Source organism: Scyliorhinus torazame, chromosome 5 (assembly GCF_047496885.1).
Source record: "Scyliorhinus torazame isolate Kashiwa2021f chromosome 5, sScyTor2.1, whole genome shotgun sequence".
Taxonomy (NCBI): domain Eukaryota; kingdom Metazoa; phylum Chordata; class Chondrichthyes; order Carcharhiniformes; family Scyliorhinidae; genus Scyliorhinus; species Scyliorhinus torazame.
The window spans coordinates 109,319,598-109,343,643 of NC_092711.1; the positions used below are offsets into that span (position 1 = coordinate 109,319,598).

The 24,046-nt window shown below is 44.6% G+C and overlaps 1 gene segment (V, D, J or C); it reads right to left on the reverse strand.

Annotated features, from left to right (window-relative positions):
• Positions 1–4,406: 4,406 nt before the first annotated feature.
• On the reverse strand, positions 4,407–23,475 carry LOC140419392 (Ig heavy chain C region-like). The segment is given in 6 exon segments: positions 4,407–4,843; positions 6,775–7,083; positions 7,986–8,297; positions 8,511–8,810; positions 23,212–23,303; positions 23,414–23,475. Coding segments are annotated over 6 exon segments (1,407 nt in total).
• Between the last annotated feature and the right edge of the window lie 571 nt (positions 23,476–24,046).

The window sequence follows — 24,046 nt, forward strand, 5'->3', positions numbered from 1 at the left end:
AAACATAGCAACACTTCCTTCTTCCAGATCATTAATGTATATTGTGAAAAGTTGTGCTCCCAGCACAGCCCCCTGAGGCACACCACTTGTCACCGGCTGCCATCCTGAAAAAGACCCGTTTATCCCCACTTACTGCATTCTGCCAGTCAGCCAATCCTCTATCCATGCCAGGATATAACCCTTAACACCATGGGCTCATATGGATAAAAGGTACAAGAGTACGAAAAATTAAATTCTGTCGCATCAATAAATATTTTGGGAAGATCTTTAGCATGATTGTCTTTTACAATTTTCAGTCAGTAAGCTCCAAACCGTCTTGTAATGTCAGTACCTGAGTCCTTACAGTAGAGACGTGCCCATTCCCAAACTCTCTGCTTGGGGAGTGGGAGAAGAGTGAGTTACTAGTCTCCCTCTCTCTTGTCAGCGAAACAAATTCCCTTTGGGTTCCCCCTGCAAAGGAGCTGGAGGTTGAGAAATTTCACTCATCACCTTCCTCTTCTTTTTGTTGTAAAAGTGGAGGTGAAATGGGTTAACACTCACAGTCCCTCTCTTGGTTAGGGAATTTGTCAAAAGCAGGTTTACTAATACCCCTCCCTCTCTATTTATTGGGGACATTGGGGCGCAATGGATTACCTAATACCCCTCCCTCTCTATTTGTTGGGGACATTGGGGCGCAATGGATTACCTAATACCCCTCCCTCTCTATTTGTTGGGGATATTGGGGTGTAATGAATTATCTAATACCCTTCCCCCTCTCTTTGTCGAGGAAGTCGGTGTACAGTGAATTAACTAATGCCTCGTCCTCTCTATTTGTTGGGGTATAGGGGGTTCGGCGGGTTTACTAATATCCCTCCACCTCTTCTTTGAGTAAATTGGGGTACAGTGGATCCCCCCCCCTCTTTGTTGGAGGAATGGGACACAGTGGGCGAACTAATCCCCCTCCCCTCTCTTTGTTGGAGAAGTGTGAGTACAGTGGATTAAATAAGTCCGATTGATGCCTGTCCCTCTCCCTTTGTTGGGGAAGTGAGGGTAGAGCGGGTTTACTAATACATTTCGCTCACTCTTTATTGGGAAAGTTGGAGTACAAAGAATCATCTAATGCTCCTCCCCTCTTTGTTGGGGGAATATGCGTATAGTGGATTAACGAATGCCCCTGCCACGCAATTTGATGGAGAAGTGGGGGTGCAGTGGATGAACTAATCCCCGTTCACCTCTGTTTAATTGGGAAGTGGGGGTACAATGAATAACTAATGCCCCTGCCCCTCTCCTTGATGGGAAATGGGGGGACAGTGGATTAACAATTGTCCTTCTGCCTCTCTTTCCCTGGGAAGTGGGGTACAGTGGATGAACTAATGCCCCTCTCGCTCTCTTTGATGGGCAAGTGGGGTAAAGTGGATTAACTATTTCCCATTCCTTGTCTTTGACAGGCGGTAATTGGTACATATTGCGATGTGATCCTCAATTCAGTTTCCAGTGGGTGTGATGCAGCACCTTAAAGCTGTCATCAATTTTAAAGGAATGGACAATGAGACAACCAAGAACATCGAGGTCTAAATGTGATGTGCTTGTTTGTATGAAATGGGAAATTTACTGATTTATCCGTTGCGGAATCCTGTATTGAATGCGTTTTCTACTGTCTATAACCCAGGGTCTATCTGAACTGAGAGCACTGTTTGCACAAGACTTAGATCAGAGACCTGTAGAAATCGGAACCCAATGAAAGAGGTCTAATATTAGATAAGTGGAAGCATCGTTGTGTTAAGCGGTTGTGTATTTAAATCACAATTGGAAGACAATAAGTTATTATTTTTAATGCAGTTCAAAGCATAACCCAGTAGATTCTCAATGACATTAATTAATGGTGTCCATCAGAGCAAGGGAAATGTTTGTGCGCGTATGTGTGCATGTGCGCGTGGATGCACCTGTGTGTGTCTATTTGTGAGTGTATATACATGTGCTTTTCTATGTACGATTATGCATTTTTGTGCGTGATTGCATGTGTTTTTTTGTCAATATATGTGTTTCGATGTGCCTGGGTGAATGTTCATGCATGTGTTTCTGTGAGTGTGTGCGTGTGTATGCTTGCGGATTTGATTCCTGATGCACGTTTGTGTAGTGCTTGTGTCTATTTATCTGTGTGCGTGTGTATACTTGTATCGGCTGTCTGTAGCTTTGCCAGTGTTTGGTGTTTTTGATGCCGATGTAGAAACGTTGGACATTCTGCGTAAAAATGAGTTTTCTGTGAGATATAAGGTGCCATCAAGTGACCTAATGCAAAAGTCCAAGGAGGTGCCTCAGGAGAGAATCGTGAAAACCCAGGGAGAATTCAATCACCAGCCTGGATTTGGATTATGGGGAATCGGTCTTAGCATCCGGATGAGTGGAACAAGAGTGTGAAAACATTTTAAATTATGCTGCATAAATAGATATTTTTAGAACATCTTTAGCATGGTGGTATATTAAGCTCTTTAACCAGAAAGCTGCAAGTCGACTTGGAACAGAATCCTTCGAGTAAAGACATGTCCATTCCCAAATTCTCCGCTTGGGGAGTGGGAAACAGTGAATTAATAGTCTCCCTCTCTCTCGTCGCCAAAGCAAATTGCCTTTCGGTTCTTTCTGCTGAGGAGGTGGACATACAGAGATCACTAATGATCTTTCTCTGCTTTCAGTCGGGTAGGAGGAGGTGAGTTGGGTAGATATTGCCCCTCGCTGTTGTGGAAGTGGGAGTACAGTGGATTAACTAATGCCCCTCCTTCTCTCTTTGTTAGGGTAGTGGGGGTACAGTGCATTAACTAATGCTCCTCCTCCTCTCTTTGTTGCGGGGTAGGGTCCATTTGCTCAACATTGCCATTCCCCCTCTTTTTGCTGGGGAGGTGCGTGTACAGTGTTTCTGTAATGCCCCTGGGTAAGTGGCGGTACAGTGGATTAACTAATGCCCCCCTCTCTTTGTTGGGGAAATGGGGATACAGTGAGTTAACTAATGCTCCTCCCACTCTGTTGGGGAAGGGGAGGTACAGTGCGTTAACTAATGCTCCTCCCACTCTCTTTTTGGGGGAATTGGGCGTACAGTGGATGAACTACTTCCCCTCCCTTTACTGGGGAAGTGCGGATACAGTTCATTAACTATCCTGTCCTCCCCTCCCTCTTGGGGGAGTGGGCGCAGAGTAGGTTTGCTATTGCCCCTCCCCACACTTTGTTGGGAATTTGGTAGCACAGTCGTTAACTAATGTCACTCCCCCTCTCTGTGTTTGGGCAGTGGGGAGTACAGTGGTTAAACTAATGTCCCTCCCTCACTTTGTTACGTAGTGGGAGTGCAGTGGGTAAACTATTGACCGTCCCCACTCTTTGTCGGGGAAATGATGTTACAAAGGATTAACTAATACCCTTCCTTCTCTCTCTGTTGGGGAAGTAGGAGTACATTGGATGAACTAATGCCCATCCCCTCACATTGTTGGGTGGCACGGTATCTGAGTGGTTAGCACTGTTGCTTCACAGCGCCAGGGTCCCAGGTTCGATTCATGGCTTCGGTCATCGTCTGTTTGGAGTCTGCACGTTCTCCCCGTGACTGCGTGGGTTTACTCCGGGTGCTCCGGTTTCCCAGCACAAGTCCCGAAAGAAATGCTGTTCGATAATTTGGACATTCTGAATTCTCCCTCCGTGTACCCGAATAGGCGCCGAAATGTGGCAACTAGGGTTTTTTCACAGTGACTTCATTGCAGTATTAATGTAAACCTACTAGTGACAATATAGATTATTATTATTAAGTGAGGGTGGAGTAGGCTAACTAATGCCCCTCCATCTCTCTCTGTTGGGGAAAGTGGGGGTATAGTGGATTAACAAATGCACCTGCCCCTCTCCTTGTTGAGGCAGTGGGGGTACAGTGGATCAAAGGGTTAACTAATGCCCCTCTCCTACTCTTTCTTGGGGAAGTGAGGGTGCAGTGCATTAACTAATGCCCCTCTACTCTCTTTTGGGCGGAAGTGGGGGAATAGTAGTTCAACTATTACCCTTGTCCGTCTCTTTGATGGGGGATTGTTGGTCCATGGTGCTGTGTGGCCCTCAATTCAGTTCCCAGTGGGTGTGATGCAGCAACTTGAAGCTGACATGAATTATAACGGAATGGACAATGAGAGAAGCAGAAACAGCGAGATCTAACTGTGATGTGTTTGTCTGAAATGGGAAAGTGTCCGATCTCTTCTGTTGATGAAATGATTTTGTGGAATCCTGCAATGAATGAGTTTTACTCTGTCTGTAACCCAGCGTGTTACTGAGCTGCGAGCACTGGTTTTATCAGACCTAGGTCCGAGACCTCCAGGAATCTGATTCTAATCAAACAGGTCTAACATTAGCAAAGTGGCAGCACGATTAATTAAGTGGTTGTATATTTAAATCAAGATGTGTGGAAAGTCTTTTATTATTTTTATTGAAGTTTGAAATGTAACCGATAGATTCTCATTCACATGAATAAATTGTGTCCATCAGCTCAAGGGGAATGTTCACAAACGCGGTTTACCACAGGATTTATCAGCCGTTCTGTTGATGATCTTCAAGGGGATGGCTTCATGTCCCACCACACAGGAGTAAGAAGCGCCGCTGGCCCACTCCTCCGTTGCTATGGATAACAGGCTGTACATGAAGAAGGAGCTATTGCCGTTCTCCGCCATCACCTCGGTGTTCTTGTAGTTCCCGGGATTCACCGGCTTGTCATTGACGGTCCACTTGACGAAGATCTCTCGGGGGGAGAAACCTCTCACTAAGCAGCTGAGGGAGGCGAATCTCTGAGCGGAGACGTCTTCAGCCGAGGGCAGGAGGACAGAGACGGACGGTTCCCGCGGATTGGGATCTGCAGAAAATGTACAATAAATGTCAATAAAATGGGGAATTCGGGAGACATTGGAACCGCGGGTTAGATGTGAGAGAAATGTGTTTTGTGTTGGATTTTAAAGGTTTCCATTTTCTAGTTGGTTGGACTAGAAAGTTTCAGAATGTGCACAGCAGGGAAAAGGTTGTTCCGCGCAAATTATGTGTTTGGTGTTAGAGCTCCACACCAGGCTTCCCCACCCACCCGCCCCTCGCCACATTATACTCCCAGAGTATGAGAAACTTCCAATGTAACACCCTTGGTCCAAAAGGGAGACAGAAACGAACAGGTAACCATAGGCCAGTTACTTTAACATCTGTCAGTGGAAATTATTTGGACTCCATTACTAAGGATATAATGGCAGAGTATTTAGACAAACATAATATAATCAAGCGGAGTCAGCACGGCTTGATGAAGGGGAAATCATGCCTGTGACATTTTTTGCCTGTATTTTAGCTGGTAACGAACATGCTAGATAAAGGGGAACAGTAAATGTGCTATACATAAATTACAAAACAGTATTTCATAAGGCACGGCGAAAAATGTACTGAATGAGAAAAGAGACCGTGGTGTTGGTAACATATTAGAATGGATAGAGGATTAGCTAAGAGAGCTGGGGTAAGAGGGACATTTTGTGGATGACAAATTGAGACTTTTGGAGTGTCAAAGCGGGCAGTGTTGGGGCCACAATTATTACAGCTTTATTTGAGGGAAGTGAATGTACTATTGCCACGTTTTCAGACGAAACAAAATTAGGTGGGAATGTAAGTGGTCAGGATGACACAGATAATCTATCTACAGAAGGATATAAACCGGTCAAGTGACTGAGCAAAAACTTGTCAGATGGAATATAACGTGGAAAAATGTGCGGTTATGAATCTTGGTGTGAAGAGTAAAGAAGCTGAATATTATTTAATTGGATAAAAGCTACAGAAACCTGCGGCAACGTGGGATTTGGGGTTCGTTGTGCAGAAATCACAATACGTTAGTATGCAAGTCCTGCAGGTAATAGGGAAGGCAAATGGAATGTTGGCTTTTATTTCAAACTGAATTGAAGGTGAAAAATAAGGAAGCATTGATAAAACTATGCCTGGCGCTATTTATCACACCTGATAGACTACGCACAGTTTGGTGCCCTTTATCTAAGGAAGTATATACAGGCACTAAAGACAGTCCAGAGAAGGTTCACTAGCTTGATCCCCGGAATGTAGGCTTTTTCTTGTTAGCAGAAGTTGAAAAGGTTTGGCCTCCACTCATTGGAGTTTAGAAGAATGAAGGCGACTTAATTAGGATATATGATGAACAGGCGGATTAAAAGTACAAATGTTGAGAGGTTGCATTCCATTTTGCGAAAGTCTTGGACCACAACGCTAAATCTCAGAGTAAGAGAGTAAGGGGTCGCACATTTAGGGCAGAGCTGGAAAAGTATTTCTTCTCTCAGAAGGTAGAATCTGTGGAATTCTTAAGCACAGAGAACTATCGGGACTGGGTCGTTAAATATGTTTAAGGACGAGATAGACAGATGTTTAATCAGTTTGTGAGTCAAGGGTTATGCGGATAACGTGAGAAAGTGGAGTTCAGGATCGTCATATCAGATCTGTCATCATCTTACAGAATTCTGGAACAGTTTCGGTGGGCCAAATGACCCAATGACCTACTTATGCTCTTACGTCTAATGATCTGGTGGTATATGGTTTTGGTCCATCTAAACCCAATGTCACCTACTTGAAATAATTGTTTATAAATCTCTTTATTATTGTTCCTCTTAAATTCTACAGACTCAGAGTGTTGTTAGTGGAATTACTGATATACTAGAAAAGGACCAAAAATATACTTACCAAGAAACTGCACAGTTGCACTGACACTAGAAATAGACAGAGTAACTCACGTATTCCTCTAATCTCTGCGCTCACCTATTTTTTTGTGGATGGCATTTTTTAAAGGGGTTGGCAGGTCCTGATGGCTCGCCACACAGTTAAACACAGCCCCACTCAGCCAGGCTTGTGTCGAGATGTTTAATTTGCTGACCACACTGGCAGTATCTGCCCCAGGCTGGTCGGCAATCTCTGATTTCAGCGGCTTCTTCGCTTCACTCCAGGACACAGTGACTCCATAAGGTGCATTCGAAATGACGCAGGTTAAGGTTACAGTCGCCTCCAGTAAGACCTGTTCTATTGGAGGTGGCAGTATTGTTACTGATGCATCGGTGCAAAGGGAAGGATCTGTGAATGAAAACATGAAAATCAATCCACATTTCATCTTCCCATCCAATCTTCTGAATCAGGACAGCAGGATTCAGCCTTCACTCTCGAAATGGGAATAAATCAACTTCGAAATATCACCCCGAACTATCGCCATTAATCTTCCTTTCAAAATGGAAAACTAGCTCTGTCTGTGCAAACTGCTCTCATTGTTAAAGTCGTTCAGTCCCGGTATTATTTTCACAAATCAGCATTGCAGCATTCCCTATACAAATATTCCATCCCTGTTCTCAAAACCTTCGTAACGACGGCTGTTTTTTAAATAGTTCGATGTATTTTTCAACACTTTGCCAATGAGTTGTTATCAGTAAAAGTTTCCAGACACCCACTGCCTCCCAAATGTAATCATCTGTCTCAATATAAAGCTAATATCAAGTCTACCTCACTCACAAAATGGGCGGCACGGTGGCACAGTGGTTAGCACTGCTGCCTCACTGTGTGGAATTTGCACTTTTCCCGTTGGTTTCTTCGAGGTGCACTGGTTTCCTCCCGTAGTCCAAAGATGTGCAGGTTAGGTGGAATGCCCATGGTAAATTACCCCTTAGTGTCCAAAAGGCTGGGTGGGGTTACTGGGTTACAGGGATAGGGTGGAGGCGTGGGTTTAAGTCGGGTGCTCTTTCCAAGGGCTGGGTCAGACTCGATGGGCCGAATGGCCTCCTTCTGCACTGTAAATTCTACGATTGTAAGTCAAGTGACACATTCTTTGCTGTTCTGATAAAATCCTGAATGGTGAGCAATCCTAATGCAGCTCTTACATCAGAATGACCGCACATTGTCATAAATTAGAAGTTGTTCTTTGCATTGAACTAACTTTATTAGATTCCTCATTTTGATTTATTGTTTCCTCTGTTTGTGTCACTTACCAGACGCGGTGATGCTTTGACTTTGGGTGACTCCTTGATGAGTGACTTGGCAGGTATAGACCGCTTTGCTGAACCATTCCCCAGCGGAGACTGTCAGCCGACTGCTCGCCGAGAAGTTCCCGTTCACTTCACAGGCGGGAGAGGTGACAAATCCTGAACCCATGGGTTGTCCATTCTTCAGCCACTTCACCGTCATTGACTTCGGACGGAAATCGTTGATTGAACAGACGATGGTTGCATATTTCTTTCTTGCGATTTCTTCATTGGAACTCACGGTGAGGAGAATATTTGGATGGATGTCAGGTAGAGGACCTTCAAGAAACACAAGTTAGACATTTCTTGCAGAATAAACTGAGAATACATAAAACGACCTCTTATACTTTAACAGTTCTTTTGCGGTCAACAGATACGACCCTGGATTTTCAGCGATCAGGACTATGCAGAGTATTACAAATGAGTTCTATCCAAGATCCTATTCGAGATAATCAAATGTTTTCTATTTTTCACAGATTCCACAACACTTACATTTCATTCCAATGCTCTTGTCTGAGCCGCTGTGTCGAACCTCGCAGCTGATTTCGCTGCATCCCCCCTCTGACTCGGTGATGGTTAACTGGCTGCTCAGGGTGTAGGTTCCCTTCTTGTTTCTCACTGACGGGTATTTCTTAACTCCAGTGGTGATCGGCTGCCCATTTTTCTTCCAGGTAAGGCTGGTGATTTCTGGGGAGTAGTCCATCGCTAAACAGCCGTAGGTCACGGAGCTGTCGTTGTTGTGTTGCTGACAGGAGGAGACCAGGCTGTAGAGAGTGGGCGGAGACGGTGTCGCTGGGAGAATTGAACAAATTATTTGTGTTTATTAATTAACCAAACAACTCAGAGTTTGACTAAAACCATGAACTTGTCCTAACATATTCTAAGTAAAACCTATATCCACATTTAAGCTTATATTAATTCCACAATTTGGGAATTACCAGAGCTTTACCCCCTCATTAGAAGCTCACATCTTCCTCCATTTTTATCACATTACAGAAAAATAACAGGTTAATGTCATCTGAATGATGTCTAATTCATTGCGATAAAAGAGCAGAGGGTGTTTCTCATTATTTCTACCATCATTTATTTCTCAATCAACAGCACCTTATGATAAAAAAGTTGTCTCTTCATTTATATCATTGCAGTTTTGAAATTGCCGTGTTCAAACTGACTGTTGCCTCCTCCTCTCTCCGCCTCACTACGCCCACTCTCTAAAACAAAGAATGGTGACCAAAAGAGAAAATGCTGGAAAGTCTCAGCAGGTCTGGCAGCATCTGTAAGGAAAGAAGGGAACTAACGTTTGGAGACAAGGTGGTCCTTTGTCAAAGCTTTGACCTGCTGAGATTTCCCAGAATTTTCTCTTTTGGTTTCAGATTCCAGCATCCGCAGAATTTGCTTTTATGACAAAGAATGGTGACTTCGCTTCAAAAATACTTTTGTAATGAATACTTACGTAGTGAGATCATGGCTACACAGATTGTGGTATTAACTCCACATTCCACCTACTCCCGCTAACCAGCACTCTACTTTTCACCCCGGCTCCCGCACTTTCCCCCGCTCTCTGTTCTTTCCCTGGCTCTCCAATCTTCTCCCCGGTCTCTGCCCTTTCCCCCGTTTCGGAACTTTCCAACAGCCCTCTGTACCACCTTTCCCGACGGCTCTCTGTATTTTCCCTCAACTCTCTGCCGTTTCTCCGACTCCCTGCACTCCATCAGCACTCTCCGATCTCCCCCATTCTCTGCGCTTTCATGCGGCACTCGGTGATTTTCCCTCAGATCCTTGTCCTTTCCTCTGACTCTCTGTGTTTTGCCCGTGTGCTCTGATATTTTCTCGGTGGTTGTGTGCGAGTGAATGTGTTTCGCTAAGAGAGGGTGAGTGACTGAATGATAGTGAGTGAGGGTGAGTGAGCGTGGGTGAGTGGTTGAGGGTGTGTGGCTGTAGGTGAATGAGTGTGTTGCACTGATCCCGAGCGATGGAGCGTGACTCAGAAACAGTGAGTTAGGTGGAATGGGTTATTGAAGGTGAGCGAGGGTTTATCAGTGACTGTGTCAGGGTGGACGGATGAGGGCGAGTAAATTAGGGTGGGCGAGTGACGGTTGTTGAATGACAGTTGGCGAGTGAGGGCGGCTGGTGAGGGTGGATGAGAATGTGCGTGACTGACGGACTGGGCTTCAGTAGGGTGGGTTGGTGAATTATCTTGGTTCCGTGAGTGTGGGTTACTGGCGCTGGGTGAGTGAACGTCAGTGGATGGGTGACTGAGGGTAAATGGGTGAGTTTGGATGAGTGAGGATGAGTGAGGAAGTGAGAGTGAGTGAGAATGGTGAGTGATTAAGGATGAGTGAGTATGGGTGAGTGTGTGAGATAGGGTGATTGAGTGAGGATGTGTGAGTGAGGGTGACTGAGAGAGTGATGGTGGGTGAGTGAGTGAGGGTACGTAGGTGAGTGAAGGTCAGTGAGTGAGCTTTTAAACAAATCATTTACGGGATGTTGGTGTTGCTGGTTAGGCCAGCATTTATTGGCTATCCCTAGTTGTGCTTCAGAAACTCGTGGTGAATTGCCTTCCTGAACCGATGCAGTCTATGATCTGTAGGTACACCCATGGTGCTATTAGGGAGGGAGTTCCAGGATTTTGCCACAGCGACAGAGAAGGAACGGTGACTTATTTCCAGTTGAAGGTTGTGAGTGACTTGGACGGGAACCTCCAGGCGGTGGTGTTCCCAGGTATCTGCTGCTCTTGCCCTTCTGGATGGTGCTGGCCGTGGGTTGGGAAGGTGCTGTCGAAGGAACGTTGGCGAGTTAGTGCAGTGCATCCTGTAGATGGTAAACACGGCTGACAGTGTTCGTCGGTGCAGAAGGGTTTGAATGTTTGTGGAAGAGGGAGCAATCAAGCGGGCTGCTTTATCCTAGATGGTGTCCGGTGTGTGTGAATGAGGATGGGTGATTGAGGGTGCATGCGTGAGGATTGGCAAATGAAGGTAAGTGAGTAGGAGTGGATAAGTGAACGAGGGAGAATGAGGGAGAGTTAGTGAGATTGGACATTGAGGGTGAGTGAGGATGGTTGAGTGAGTATGGGTGACTGAATGAGGGTGGGTAAGTGAATGGGGTAGGTGAGGATGAGTAAAGGTGAGTGAGTGAGAGTGGGCGTGTGAGGGTGGGTGCGTGAGTGAGGATGGGTAGTTGAGTGAGTAAGTATGGGCAGGTGCGTGAGTATGAGTGAGTTAGGGTGAGTTAATTATGGTGGATGAGTGAGGGTGTTTGGATGAGTGAGGGTGTGTGGATGAATGAGGGTGTGTGGATGAGTGATGGTGAGTGAAGGTAAATGAGTGAGTGATTGTGGGTGGGTGAGTGTCGGTTGGGGAGGATGAGTGAGGGTGGTTAGGTAAGTAATTGGGGGCTCAGGTTAGTGAGTGAGGGTGGGCGAGTGAGTGAGGGTGGGTAGGTGAGTGAGGGGTGTAGGTTCGTGAGGATGGTTAGGTGAGTGAGTGAGTGTGTGTGTGAGTGAGCTGCAGAGTGAATGAGGGTGTGTGCAACTGAGTGAGGTGAGTGAGGGTGGATGAGTAAAGATTGGTGTGTCAGGATGAGTGAAAAATAATAATCTTTATTGTCACCATTAGGCTTACATTAACACTGCAATGAAGTAACTGTGAAAATCCCCGAGTCGCCACACTCCTGAGCCTAGTCGGCTGCACTGAGGGAGAGTTCTGAATGTCCAATTCACTGAACAAGCACAATGAGGGTGGGCGACTGACGAAAATTAAACACCCACAAACGACAGTTGAAGCTAGATAAGTTGTTAATTATAGATCTGAGATAAATAGATTTTTGTTCAGCAATGATATTCAGGGATATCGGCCAAAGGCAGATATATGGAGTTCGACCACAGATCACCCATGATCTCATTAAATGGTGGGACAAGCTCGTTGGACTGAATGACAACTCCTGTTCTTATGTTCCGATGAGTGAGGGTTAATGGCTGAGGGTGAGTCAGTGTGGATGAATGAGGATGGGAGAGTGAATGAGTGCGGGTGAGTTAATGATCGTACACGACAAGGCGATGTTTCACCAGATGATTTTCCGCTCAGGCTCAGCTTCCTGTTGCATGCTGTCCACAGCCGAGCTGGCGGCTCCTCCATTCGGCTCCCCCACCTCCACCTCCTCCTCTTCCTCTCCATCGATCCTGTCCTGAGTGATCTCCACAGTGATCAGCTTTCAGCAACACCGGCTGTGTACAGTCAGACAGCAGTGTAGGTCACTGGACAGCTGCTTTAATACTTTCAGTAACACCGGCTGAGTGAAGTCAGACAGCAGTGTAGGTCACTGGACAGCTGCTTTAATACTTTCAGTAACACCGGCTGAGTGAAGTCAGACAGCAGTGTAGATCACTGGGCAGCTGCTTTAGTACTTTCAGTAACACCGGCTGTGTACAGTCAGACAGCAGTGTAGATCACTGGGCAGCTGCTTTAATACTTTCAGTAACACCGGCTGTGTACAGTCAGACAGCAGTGTGGATCACTGGGCAGCTGCTTTAATACTTTCAGTAACACGGGCTGTGCACAGTCAGACAGCAGTGTAGATCACTGGGCAGCTACTTTAATACTTTCAGTAACACCGGCTGTGTACAGTCAGACAGCAGTGTAGATCACTGGGCAGCTGCTTTAATACTTTCAGTAACACCGGCTGTGTACAGTCAGACAGCAGTGTGGATCACTGGGCAGCTGCTTTAATACTTTCAGTAACACGGGCTGTGTACAGTCAGACAGCAGTGTAGATCACTGGGCAGCTGCTTTAATACTTTCAGTAACACCGGCTGTGTACAGTCAGACATCAGTATAGATCACTGGGCAGCTGCTTTAATACTTTCAGAAACACTGGCTATGTACAGCCAGACAGCAGTGTAGATCACTGGACAGCTGCTTTAATACTTTCAGTAACACCGGCTGTGTACAGTCAGACAGCAGTGTGGATCACTGGACAGCTGCTTTAATACTTTCAGTAACATCGGCTGTGTACAGTCAGACAGCAGTGTAGATCACTGGACAGCTGCTTTAATACTTTCAGTAACACCGGCTGTGTAAAGTCAGACAGCAGTGTGGATCACTGGACAGCTGCTTTAATACTTTCAGTAACACCGGCTGTGTACAGTCAGACAGCAGTGTAGATCACTGGGCAGCTGCTTTAATACTTTCAGTAACACCGGCTGTGTAAAGTCAGACAGCAGTGTGGATCACTGGACAGCTGCTTTAATACTTTCAGTAACACCGGCTGTGTAAAGTCAGACAGCAGTGTGGATCACTGGACAGCTGCTTTAATACTTTCAGTAACACCGGCTGTGTACAGTCAGACAGCAGTGTAGATCACTGAGCAGCTGCTTTAATACTTTCAGTAACACCGGCTGTGTAAAGTCAGACAGCAGTGTGGATCACTAGACAGCTGCTTTAATACTTTCAGTAACACCGGCTGTGTACAGTCAGACAGCAGTGTAGATCACTGGGCAGCTGCTTTAATACTTTCAGAAACACCAGCTGTGTACAGTCAGACAGCAGTGTAGATCACTGGACAGCTACTTTAATACTTTCAGTAACACCGGCTGTGTACAGTCAGACAGCAGTGTAGATCACTGGGCAGCTGCTTTAATACTTTCAGTAACACGGGCTGTGTACTGTCAGACAGCAGTGTAGATCACTGGGCAGCTGCTTTAATACTTTCAGTGACACCGGCTGTGTAAAGTCAGACAGCAGTGTAGATCACTGGGCAGCTGCTTTAATACTTACAGTAACACCGGCTGTGTACAGTCAGACAGCAGTGTAGATAACTGGACAGCTGCTTTAATACTTTCAGTAACACCGGCTGTGTAAAGTCAGACAGCAGTGTAGATCACTGGACAGCTGCTTTAATACTTTCAGTAACACCGGCTGTGTACAGTCAGACAGCAGTGTAGATCACTGGGCAGCTGCTTTAATACCGGTGCCTTTATTTAAGAAACCGGGTTCGGTGCACAAATAGGATGTCTGATGGGGGTGGAAGGGACGGATACAACAAAACGATGGGGGGCCTCACAAACATTTTTCACCAAGTTTACACCAATATGGGGGACCCATGCGGCCATGGTTTCAGCTAGTTCCCTGCTCATGTTTTGTGCCTTTGTGTTCGGTGCGACACATGGAGTTTTTATCTATATTTAATGATGTCACCAGTGTAATTTAATTTTGCACAGAACCATTAACAACTGGAAAAATGAATATTCCTGCAACTTCATGGATTTCCACATTGCAAATGTGTATTGTCAGCGCATAAAATAATTGTAATATTGTGTCAGAGAGAATATGTTTTTTTTAAGTCGTTCTTGTGCCACACAAAAGTTTGCTGCCTAAACTAAAGATGCATGGCATTGAGGGTAAAGTGGTAGCATGGGTAGAGGATTGGTTAACTAACAGAAAGCAGAGAGTGGGGATGAATGGGTGTTTCTCTGGTTGGCAACCTGTAACTAGTGGGGTCCCTCAAGGATCAGTGTTGGGCCCGCAGTTGTTCACAATTTACATAGACGATTTGGAGTTGGGGACCAAGTGCAATGTTTGCAGACGACACTAAGATGAGTGGTAAAGCAAAAAGGGCAGAGGATACCGGAAGTCTGCAGAAGGATTTGGATAGGTTAGGTGAATGGGCTAGGGTCTGGCAGAATTAATTCAATGTTGCCAAGTGTGAGGCTATCCATTTTGGGAGGAATAACAGCAGAATGGATTATTATTTAAACGGTAAGATGTTAAAACATGCTGCTGTGCAGAGGGACCTGGGTGTGCTGGTGCACGAGTCGCAAAAAGTTGATGTGTAGGTGCAACAGGTGATCAAGAAGGCTAATCGAGTTTTGTCTTTCATTGCTAGAGGGATGGAGTTCAAGACTAGTGAGGTTATGCTGCAATTGTATAGGGTGTTGGTGAGGCCGCATCTGGAGTATTGTGTTCAGTTTTGGTCTCCTTACCTGAGAAAGGACATATTGGCACTGGAGGGAGTGCAGAGGAGTTTCACTAGGTTGATCCCAGAGTTGAGGGGATTCGATTATGACGAGAGGTTGAGTAGACTGGGACTGTACTCATTGGAGTTTAGAAGGATACGGGGGGATCTTATTGAGACATATAAAATTATGAAGGGAATAGATAGGATAGTTGCGGGCAGGTTGTTTCCACTGGTCGGGGAAAGCAGAACTAGGGGGCATAGCCTCAGAATAAGGGGAGGTAGATTTAGGACGGAGTGTAGGAGGAACTTCTTCACCCAAAGGGCTGTGAATCTCTGGAATTCCTTGCCCAGTGAAGCAGTTGAGGCTCCTTCTTTAAACGTTTTTAAGAAAAAGATAGATGCCTTTCTAAAGAATAAAGGGATTCGGGGATATGGTGTACGGGCCGGAGAGTGGAGCTGAGTCCACAAAGATCAGTCATGATCTCATTAAATGGCGGAGTAGGCTCGAGGGGCCAGATGGCCTACTCCTGTTCCTAGTTCTTATGTTCTTATGTGATGTCAGTCTCTCTGGCTAGGCCAGGATATATTTCCCACCCGCAATTGCCCCTAAGAAGTCTGTCATTAACTGCCTTCTTCAACCACTGCAGCACCTGTGATGTCATCATACCAAACAACGTGTTCGCGAGGCAGTTCCAGGAGGTTGAACCAGCGACAGCGAGGAACGGTGATTTATATCTAAGTCAGGATGCTGGTTGGCTTGGAGGTGAATTTTCGGGTGGTGGTGTTGTTATGTGTTTGCTGCCCTTGTTCAGATGGCAGATGTCGTGGGTTGGGAATATGTTGCCCAAGGAGGCGGAATGAGTTTCTGCAGTGCATGTTGTAGATGGTACAGACTGTTGCCACTGTTCGTCAGACGTGGCGTGAGTGAATACTTGTTGATGGCATGCGAATCAAACAGGCAATTCTGTCCCGGATGGTCTCGAGGTTCCAGATTGCGATTAGAATTGCACTCCTCCAGGTATTCCACCGCGCTCCTGAATAATAACTTACCGATGGTGGACAGGCTTTAGGGTATCATAAGCTGAGTTCCTCTCCGCAGGAGTCCTAGCCTCTCACCTGTTCAATTTCTAGTCAATATTAACTCTCAGGATGTTGTTAGTGGGATATTCAGCGATGATAATCATATTAAATGTCAACGGGCGATGGTTAGATGCTCTCTTGTTTGAAGTGACCAATACCTCGCAGTTGTGTCGCGCGAATGTTACTTGCCACTCGTCAGCTCAACCCTTGATATCGTTCATATCTTGTTGCCTTTGGTCAAGGACTGCTTCAATGGTGCTGAACATCGTACAGTCATCAATGAACATCCCCACTTCTGATCTTATGACGAAGGAAGATCATTGGTGAAACGGTAGAAGATGGTAGGGCCTTGGATACTGCCCGAAGGAACTGCTGCAGTGATGTTTTGCAATTGAGATGGTTGACCTCCAACAACAAAACACATCTTCCTTTGCGCGAGGTATTACTCCAACCAGTGCAATGAGTCCGATTGACTGCGGTTTTGTTTGTGCTCGTTGATGCAACACTTGGTTAACGGGTGCCTTGAGGTTACGGGCAGCCCTCTCACCTGAAAGAGAGCATAGTTGTTTCTCTCACTGTGTGCGCATGCTTCTGTGTGTGTGTCTGTTTGAGCCTGTGTGAAGGGGAGAGAGAGAAAAGAGAGTGCACATGAGAGAGTGTGCGTGAATGTGTATGTGTGAGAGAGTATGTCTGTGAGTATGTGTGAAATGTCTGTGTGAGAGTGGAAGAGTGTGCATGAGAAAGAGTTTCTGCATGAGAGTGTGTGCGAAAGGATGTCTGTACGTGACAGATTTTCTGTGTGAATGAGGCAATGTGTTTGTGTGAGACAGTGTATAAAAGGAAGTGTATACGTGATATAGAGGTGCCATGTTTGGGAGAATGTGTGTGAGTAGAGAGACTATAAGAGTATGTGTCTGTCAGAGAGAGTCCATTTGTGTTAATGAGAGAGATAGAATGTGTGTATGTTTCTGAGAGTACGTGTGAAAGAGTATTCTGAAGAGCATGCGGTTTGAATGCAAGAATGTGTTTGAGAGATACATTGCGTATGTGAGAGTATTTATTTTTCTGAGAGTGTGTGTTTGAGAGGGGGTGTGCGTATCAAGGAGAGTGTGCGCATGAGAGAGATATAGGTTGTGTGAGTGCGAGAAATTATGAGAGCGAGTGTGTATGTGTATGTGTGATTATGAGGTAATGTGTGCCTGCGAGTGTGAGACAAAGAATGAGTGTCTAAAAGACTGTGTAAAAGCGCGTATGAAAGATCGTGGGTGCGATTCTCCACTCCCACGCCGGTTGGGAGAATCGCCCTCCCGCGATTCTCCCAAGCGGCGGGAACGGCCCGGTCGAGTTTCGCGGGCCGCAGGCCGGAGAATCGCCAGAGACACCGAAAATGGCGATTCTCCGGCACCCCCGCGATTCTGAGGCCCGGATGGGCCGAGCGGCCAGGCCAAAACGGCGGGTTCCCCCCTGGCGCCGTCCACACCTGGTCGCTACAGTCGTGGGTGGTGCGTGAACGCTGGGGGGGGGGGCGGCCTGTGGGGGGGGGGGGGGGGAGGCGAGGGGTGATCCTGCACCGGGGGGTACCTTAAATGTGGGGTGGCCTGCGATCGGTGCCCACCGATCGTCGGGCCATCCTCTCTGAAGGAGGACCTCCTTCCTTCCGCCGCCCCACAAGATCCGTCGCCCATCTTCTTGCGGGGCGGATTTGGACAGAACGGCAACCACGCATGCGCGGGTTGGCGCGGGTAGATGACGCAGCCCCGATACTGGCCATTGTCAGGGCCTGTATCGGTCGGGACCGGGGCCGTTCGGTGCCATCGTGAATCTCGACGGCGTTCACGATGGCGCGGCCACTTCGGCGTGGGGGTGGAGAATCGCGCCCCATGTGTGCGACAGAGATGGAGGGAAAACATGTGACAGTGTTCATGAGAGTGGCAGAGAGCATGTTAGAGCATGCATATGTGAGACAGGATCCGTGTGTGTGGGGGAATCTGTGTGAGAGAGAGAGATCATGGTATGTGTACGCGTATGAGAGGAACAGAGATAGACATCTCGGTAGAGACAGAAAATGAGAACGATGTGCTTGCGAGAGTCTGTGTGCGTGTGTCACAAAGTGTGTGTGTAAGAAAGATTGTGTGTGTGAGAGGATGTCTGTATTTGAAAAGCAATAGTATGTGTGTGTGTGTGTGTGTGTGTGTGAAAGAGGACGGGGGATCATGTGAGAGGGAGAGGGAGAAAGAATGCACGCATGACAGTGTTTGCATGAAAGATCCTGCATGGGTGAAAGAGAGTGCGGGTGTTTGAGAGGGAGGCAATATGTGAGAGATTTTGTAAAAGAGGGAATGCGTGTGAGAGTGAGATAGCGTGTGTGTGTCTGAGCGAGAAGGGAGGAGAGAGAGAGAGATAGCGTGTGAGAGAATGTATATGAAAAATATGGAGAGACCGTGTGTGCCAGAGTGAGATATATGTGTGGGTGAGTATGTGTGTCAGAGAGTGTGAGGCAGTGGGCGTATGTTTCAGAGAAATCGAACCTGTGTATTTGAGAGAGATCATGTCTGTGAGGGTGTTTTTGTGTGCGACAGGGAGTATGTGCTTGAATGTGAGTGTTTCTGTGTGTGAGTGAGAGACTTGTAAGCGAATCTATGTGTGTTTGGGCAGCACGGTAGCCCAAGTGGATCGCACCGTGGCTTCACAGCGCCAGGGTCCCAGGTTCGATTCCCCGCTGGGTCACTGTCTGTGCGGAGTCTGCACGTTCTCCCTGCATGGATTTCCTCCGGGTACTACGATTTCCTCCCACAGTCCAAAGACGTGCAGGTTACGTGGGCTGGCCATGATAAATTGCCCTTCGTGACCAAAAAAGAGGTTAGGAGGGGTTATTGGGTTACGGGGATAGGGTGGAAGTGAGGGCCTAAGTGGGTCGGTGCATACTCAATGGGCCGAATGGCCTCCTTCTGCACTCTATGCCCTATGTTGTTCTATGTGAGAGATAGCGGTAGTCACAGTGTGTGTCTGTGTGAGAGTGAGACACCGCATGAGTGTGCGTATGAGTGAGTATGTGCGAGAGACGTGTGAGAAAGAGTGTGTGTTTGTGAGAGCGTATGAGAGAGAGAGTTAATGTCTGAAAGGCAGAGAGAAATAGTGTGCATGCGTGAGAAAGAGAATGCAGAGAATATTATTGTTAGAGAGAGACGGTGCATGTGAGAATGAATATATAGAACATAGAACGATACAGCGCAGTACAGGCCCTTCGGCCCACGATGTTGCACCGAAACAAAAGCCATCTAACCTACACTATGCCATTATCATAGTATCATTCCGTGTGTGTCACTTTGTGTGTGTGTGACTGAGAGTGCACATATGTGAGAGATTATCCACTGATATGATCTAAATTTATAATTAAATGAATTCAGCAAAATAATCTGTGAAACACATTGTGCTGAACACGGTTGATTAAATACATTTATTGTTTCCTAACTTAAGTTCAGATACGATTAAAATTCCCTAAAATCTTTGATATGTTGCACGTCAGAATACAACTCAATTGTAGATAATTTATGCTGAAGCAATTCGCATCAATATTGCATTGTAAGTTATTGTTAATCGCCAGTTAGTTCTCCTGTCGGCTGATTTGTACTCTATAATAAATACATAAAAATCAATAATCCAAACGTTATTTTTACCTAGAAACTTGTGAAATAATTGAGGTTTAACTCAAACAACCCGTAAATTTAGAGTACCCAATTCACGTATTCCAACTAAGGGGCAATTGAGCGTGGCCAATCCACCTACCCGGCACATCTTTGGATTGTGGGGGCGAAACCCACGCAAACATGGGAAGAATGTGCAAACTGCACGCAGACAGTGACCGAACCTGGGACCTCGGCACCATGAGGCAGCAGTGCTAACAATAAATTTGAAATCACTAGATGGAAATATTCAGACATGTATATTACTTTTACTTAAATCGAATCACGTTTTAATATTTTACTTTTTTACTTTTACTCCCACTTCCCACTTCCCTGTTGTAATTCACTAAAGTATAAACTATGCATATTGTGAACGTATTGATAAATCTGAAACTCCATATATATATTATAAAGTCCCTGGAAGTTTGTGATCAACAAACTTGCTCCTAGATTTAACAGCTCAGACAATCCCTGTGACTAAATTATTAAACCTATTGTTTAATTAAAGAAAAGCCCAATTAATCGGTGTACAACTTAATGAGAACAATTCAATTAGATCCTCTGCAACACTGAAACATGAAGATGAAATGGAGTCGGGATTTTGTTCAATTTAGCATTTAATAAGAATTAAGCATTAAGTTAAGATATAATCAGTCATTCTAATCTGTCATCTGTTCTTCCAATAACTCTATCCTGTGTACAGCACAGCTATGAGAGACAGGATGCTATTGTTAAATTTAAAGCTAAAGATAACCTTCTGTAATTAAATTAATCTGTCTGACAGTCAAGCTTTTACTTTCCAATGTCTAGTTATTTGCAGCCTGAACCTTCCTACCATACAAATAAAATCATATGAACAATTCATTGACTGACTGCGATCACCCTCTGAGAAAACTGTTTAAGACTAGATTAGTGACAGTTATCTCGCTACCCAAGTACAAATTGAATTGAAAGAATTGTCTTGTTGAAGCTGCACAGAAGGAATGTAATAACTGGAAACTCATATCGCCAAACTGCAATGGAGAACTCTTATTTAAGTTAATGCAAACGTAATTAATGATATAAACATTAATTTAAATGATCTTTTACAATCGAGCACTGCTGTGGAATCAGAATCTTATTATTGAAATAGTTTCAGACAAAATCAAAAATGCTCCCAGCCTATAAACATTTCGGGTCATACTGATTGTGTGCATAGTACAACAGAATGACGAAAGGTGATTAATTATATTAATATAAAAAATATCTTTACTTGATATGGAATTATATTACCGGGGTTATTATTTGAATTATATAAATTTTACTTTCCAATTTGCAAACTTATTAATTAGTAGTTTGTTATTGCAGTAACGAATCATGCTCTGAATGAGCCTTGTAAACCATGATTTAGTTTAATCTGTAAGTGTCAGTTAATTTAAAAAAATGCTCTGAGATGTCTTGAGTTCCTTTCTTCACTTCCGAAATCTGCCAGTTTTCTGCCTATAGTCCTGCTTCAGAATTTTCCAACAATTTTAGATTCAACCAGGAAGCGTGTAACCGCTCAGTGTCACCGAGTTTAAAAAATGCAGAATCGCCAAACAATTTCACATTCAATGTCGCTCAGACACACAATCTACTGAAGAGAAAAACACCAAATCACATCCCTGAGGGACCGAAGCCCGTTAAATGGAGAAACAGCTCAATACTACATTGAACAGAATCAAACTTAACATTGTAAGAAATTTCCAATGTCGAATCCAGCAAACCACCTCGTCACCAAATGCACGAATTATTCAACAAAATATAAATCTGCAATAATAGCAATAGGATTACGTGGAGGTAGAATATGTACAATATATTAATATTGAAACATTACCACATATTATTCATATTGGGCTATATTTCAAAAATATTGGAGTGTTTGTCGTCGATGATAAAAACGGCAGCTATTATGCCACTGAGATTAAACGTTGCACAAACGGCAAGCTGTGATTGCAGTAACAATTTATGTTTGGAAAGGGCGGCGGAAACCGTGGGTTATTTTCATCTGCAATTATCAGTTAAAATGAACTAACAGCCTCCCTATTTTCTGCCTATAATCGTACTTCATGCATTTTCAAACGTGTAGACAGTAGACACTTTGCATTCAATCACGAAACGTGCTGCAATTCAATATCGCTGCGTTTAAACAATACAGAGATGATAAGCCGATTCACAAATTTTACTTATTCAAAGTTACCCAGACGCAATCTCCTCATCAGGAAAGCATTAAAACTCACCATTAAGGGATTGAAACATGTTTCATGGAGAAGCAGCTCAATTATGCATTCAACAGAATCAAACGTAACATTTCAAAAACATCTTAATATCGAATCGAGCAAGCCAGCTCGCCACCAAATGTATGAATTATTGAGATAAACAAAAATCTGGATAAATAGCAACGGCGTTGTGAGGAGGTGGAACATGATGAACAAATTATCAATGAGACTTTCCCACACTATTACATTAGGTCATATTTAAACACTTAATGTTTGCAGTGGATGGTAAAAACTGCAGCCACTGAGATTAAGCACTGCAAAAACGCCACATTGTGATGGCAGGAACAAACAAACTTCTGAACGAGCGTCAAAAACCGTGGTTTAGCTAATTTGCAATAATAACTTACAATTTTAAAAATGCACTAACAACCGCCCTGCTTTCTGCCTGCAATCGTGCGTCAAGCAGTTTCAAACGCGTAGACTGTTTGTATTCAATCACATTCAGTGTGACTGCTTGTACTCAATCACAATAAGCTCAATACAGACACAATGCAAAAATGCCAAACGGTTTCACAGAGTTTACTTATTCAAAGTTTCCCTGACGCACACTTGACACAGCGGAAAAATACCAAATCACATTACTGAGGGACTGAACCCCGATTAATGGAGAAGCAGTTGAATTAAAAAAAACTTTCAGCAGAATCAAATGTAACATTGCAAGAACATCTGAATTTAGGAAAATCAAATGCGCCTTTCATCCAGTCAGTAAATAGTTAAACTAAACAGAATATAGAATAATATCATCAGCATTGTGATGAGGCGGAATATGTTCAGTAAATTAATTTAGAAACGTTGGTATATTTTGTCAATATTGGGTTAGATTTCAAACACTTGTTCAGGAGGTGGTACAATCTGCAGCCGTTAGATACCATCGAGTTTAAAAATCATAAAAACACCAAATTGCCGAACAGACGTTCAGTATTTAAAGTAACCCGGCCACACAGTATCCTCAGCAAATAAACACCAAATCACCACAACCAGGTCAGCGGCATCTTTTTGTCAAGAAACCGAGTAATTATATAAACCCCTTTCAGCACAATCAAATGTATGTAATATTGCAAAAAATCTCAAGACAGCACCGGTCAAACCCACGATTCAGTAAACGATTGAATTGTTAAAATAGAGAAAATATAAAACCAAGACTCGAATAAAAAAGTTATGAAATAATTGAATGGTTCTTACCTGCAGTCACCGTCATCATGGTGCCTTGTCCCCAGTCCTGGAAGATAGTCACAGTGTCACATTGCCTAGGCTGCATCATACAATAACCGGACCTGCATAAAATAGACAGAAATCCACCATTATTTTAAATATTCACAAACCAGAGACAAAGAAAATCACAATGAATTGAATGAATTAGAATTGTATTAATGGATACCGATACCTCTTCAGAAATGACCGTAATGTTTTATATTTCACAGAGTAACACATGAAAATGTTACTGAATTCGCCAACTGATCACAGATTTTCCATATTAAGTCTTGCCATTTGGGCAGTGATAGTCATAAATAATACTGAATTTTAGTCAAAGTTTGATTGTAAAAGCGAGCACTGACCCAGTCTCAGTCAGTTAATGCTGAGGGGCTTTTTGTGTTGACAGTAACTGCGGTGCCACCCCCAGACCCGAATAGTATTACAAAACTTGCACAGTAATAGGTGGCGGAGTCTTCTGTCCTCAGGTTCGTGATGGCCAAAGAGAAAATGTTGTTTGAAGTGTCTTTCGACGGTGTAAATCTATTTTGAATTCCTGGGGCATAGTGGTTGCCTGATGAACCATAATACTGAAGCAGCCACTCCAGCCTCTGTCCGGGAAACTGGCGGACCCACCACATGGAATGAGAGCCAATGTCGAACCCGCTGGTTTTACAGGTCAGCCTCAGGGAGCCTCCGGGACGCCCGGTCTCTGCCTCCGGCTGAGTCAACACAATATCCGACTGGACACCTGTAAAAATATATCAAAAAGCCCGAGGATTAATTCTGGTGAAATGATTGGTGACTCTGGAACATTCCAGAGAGA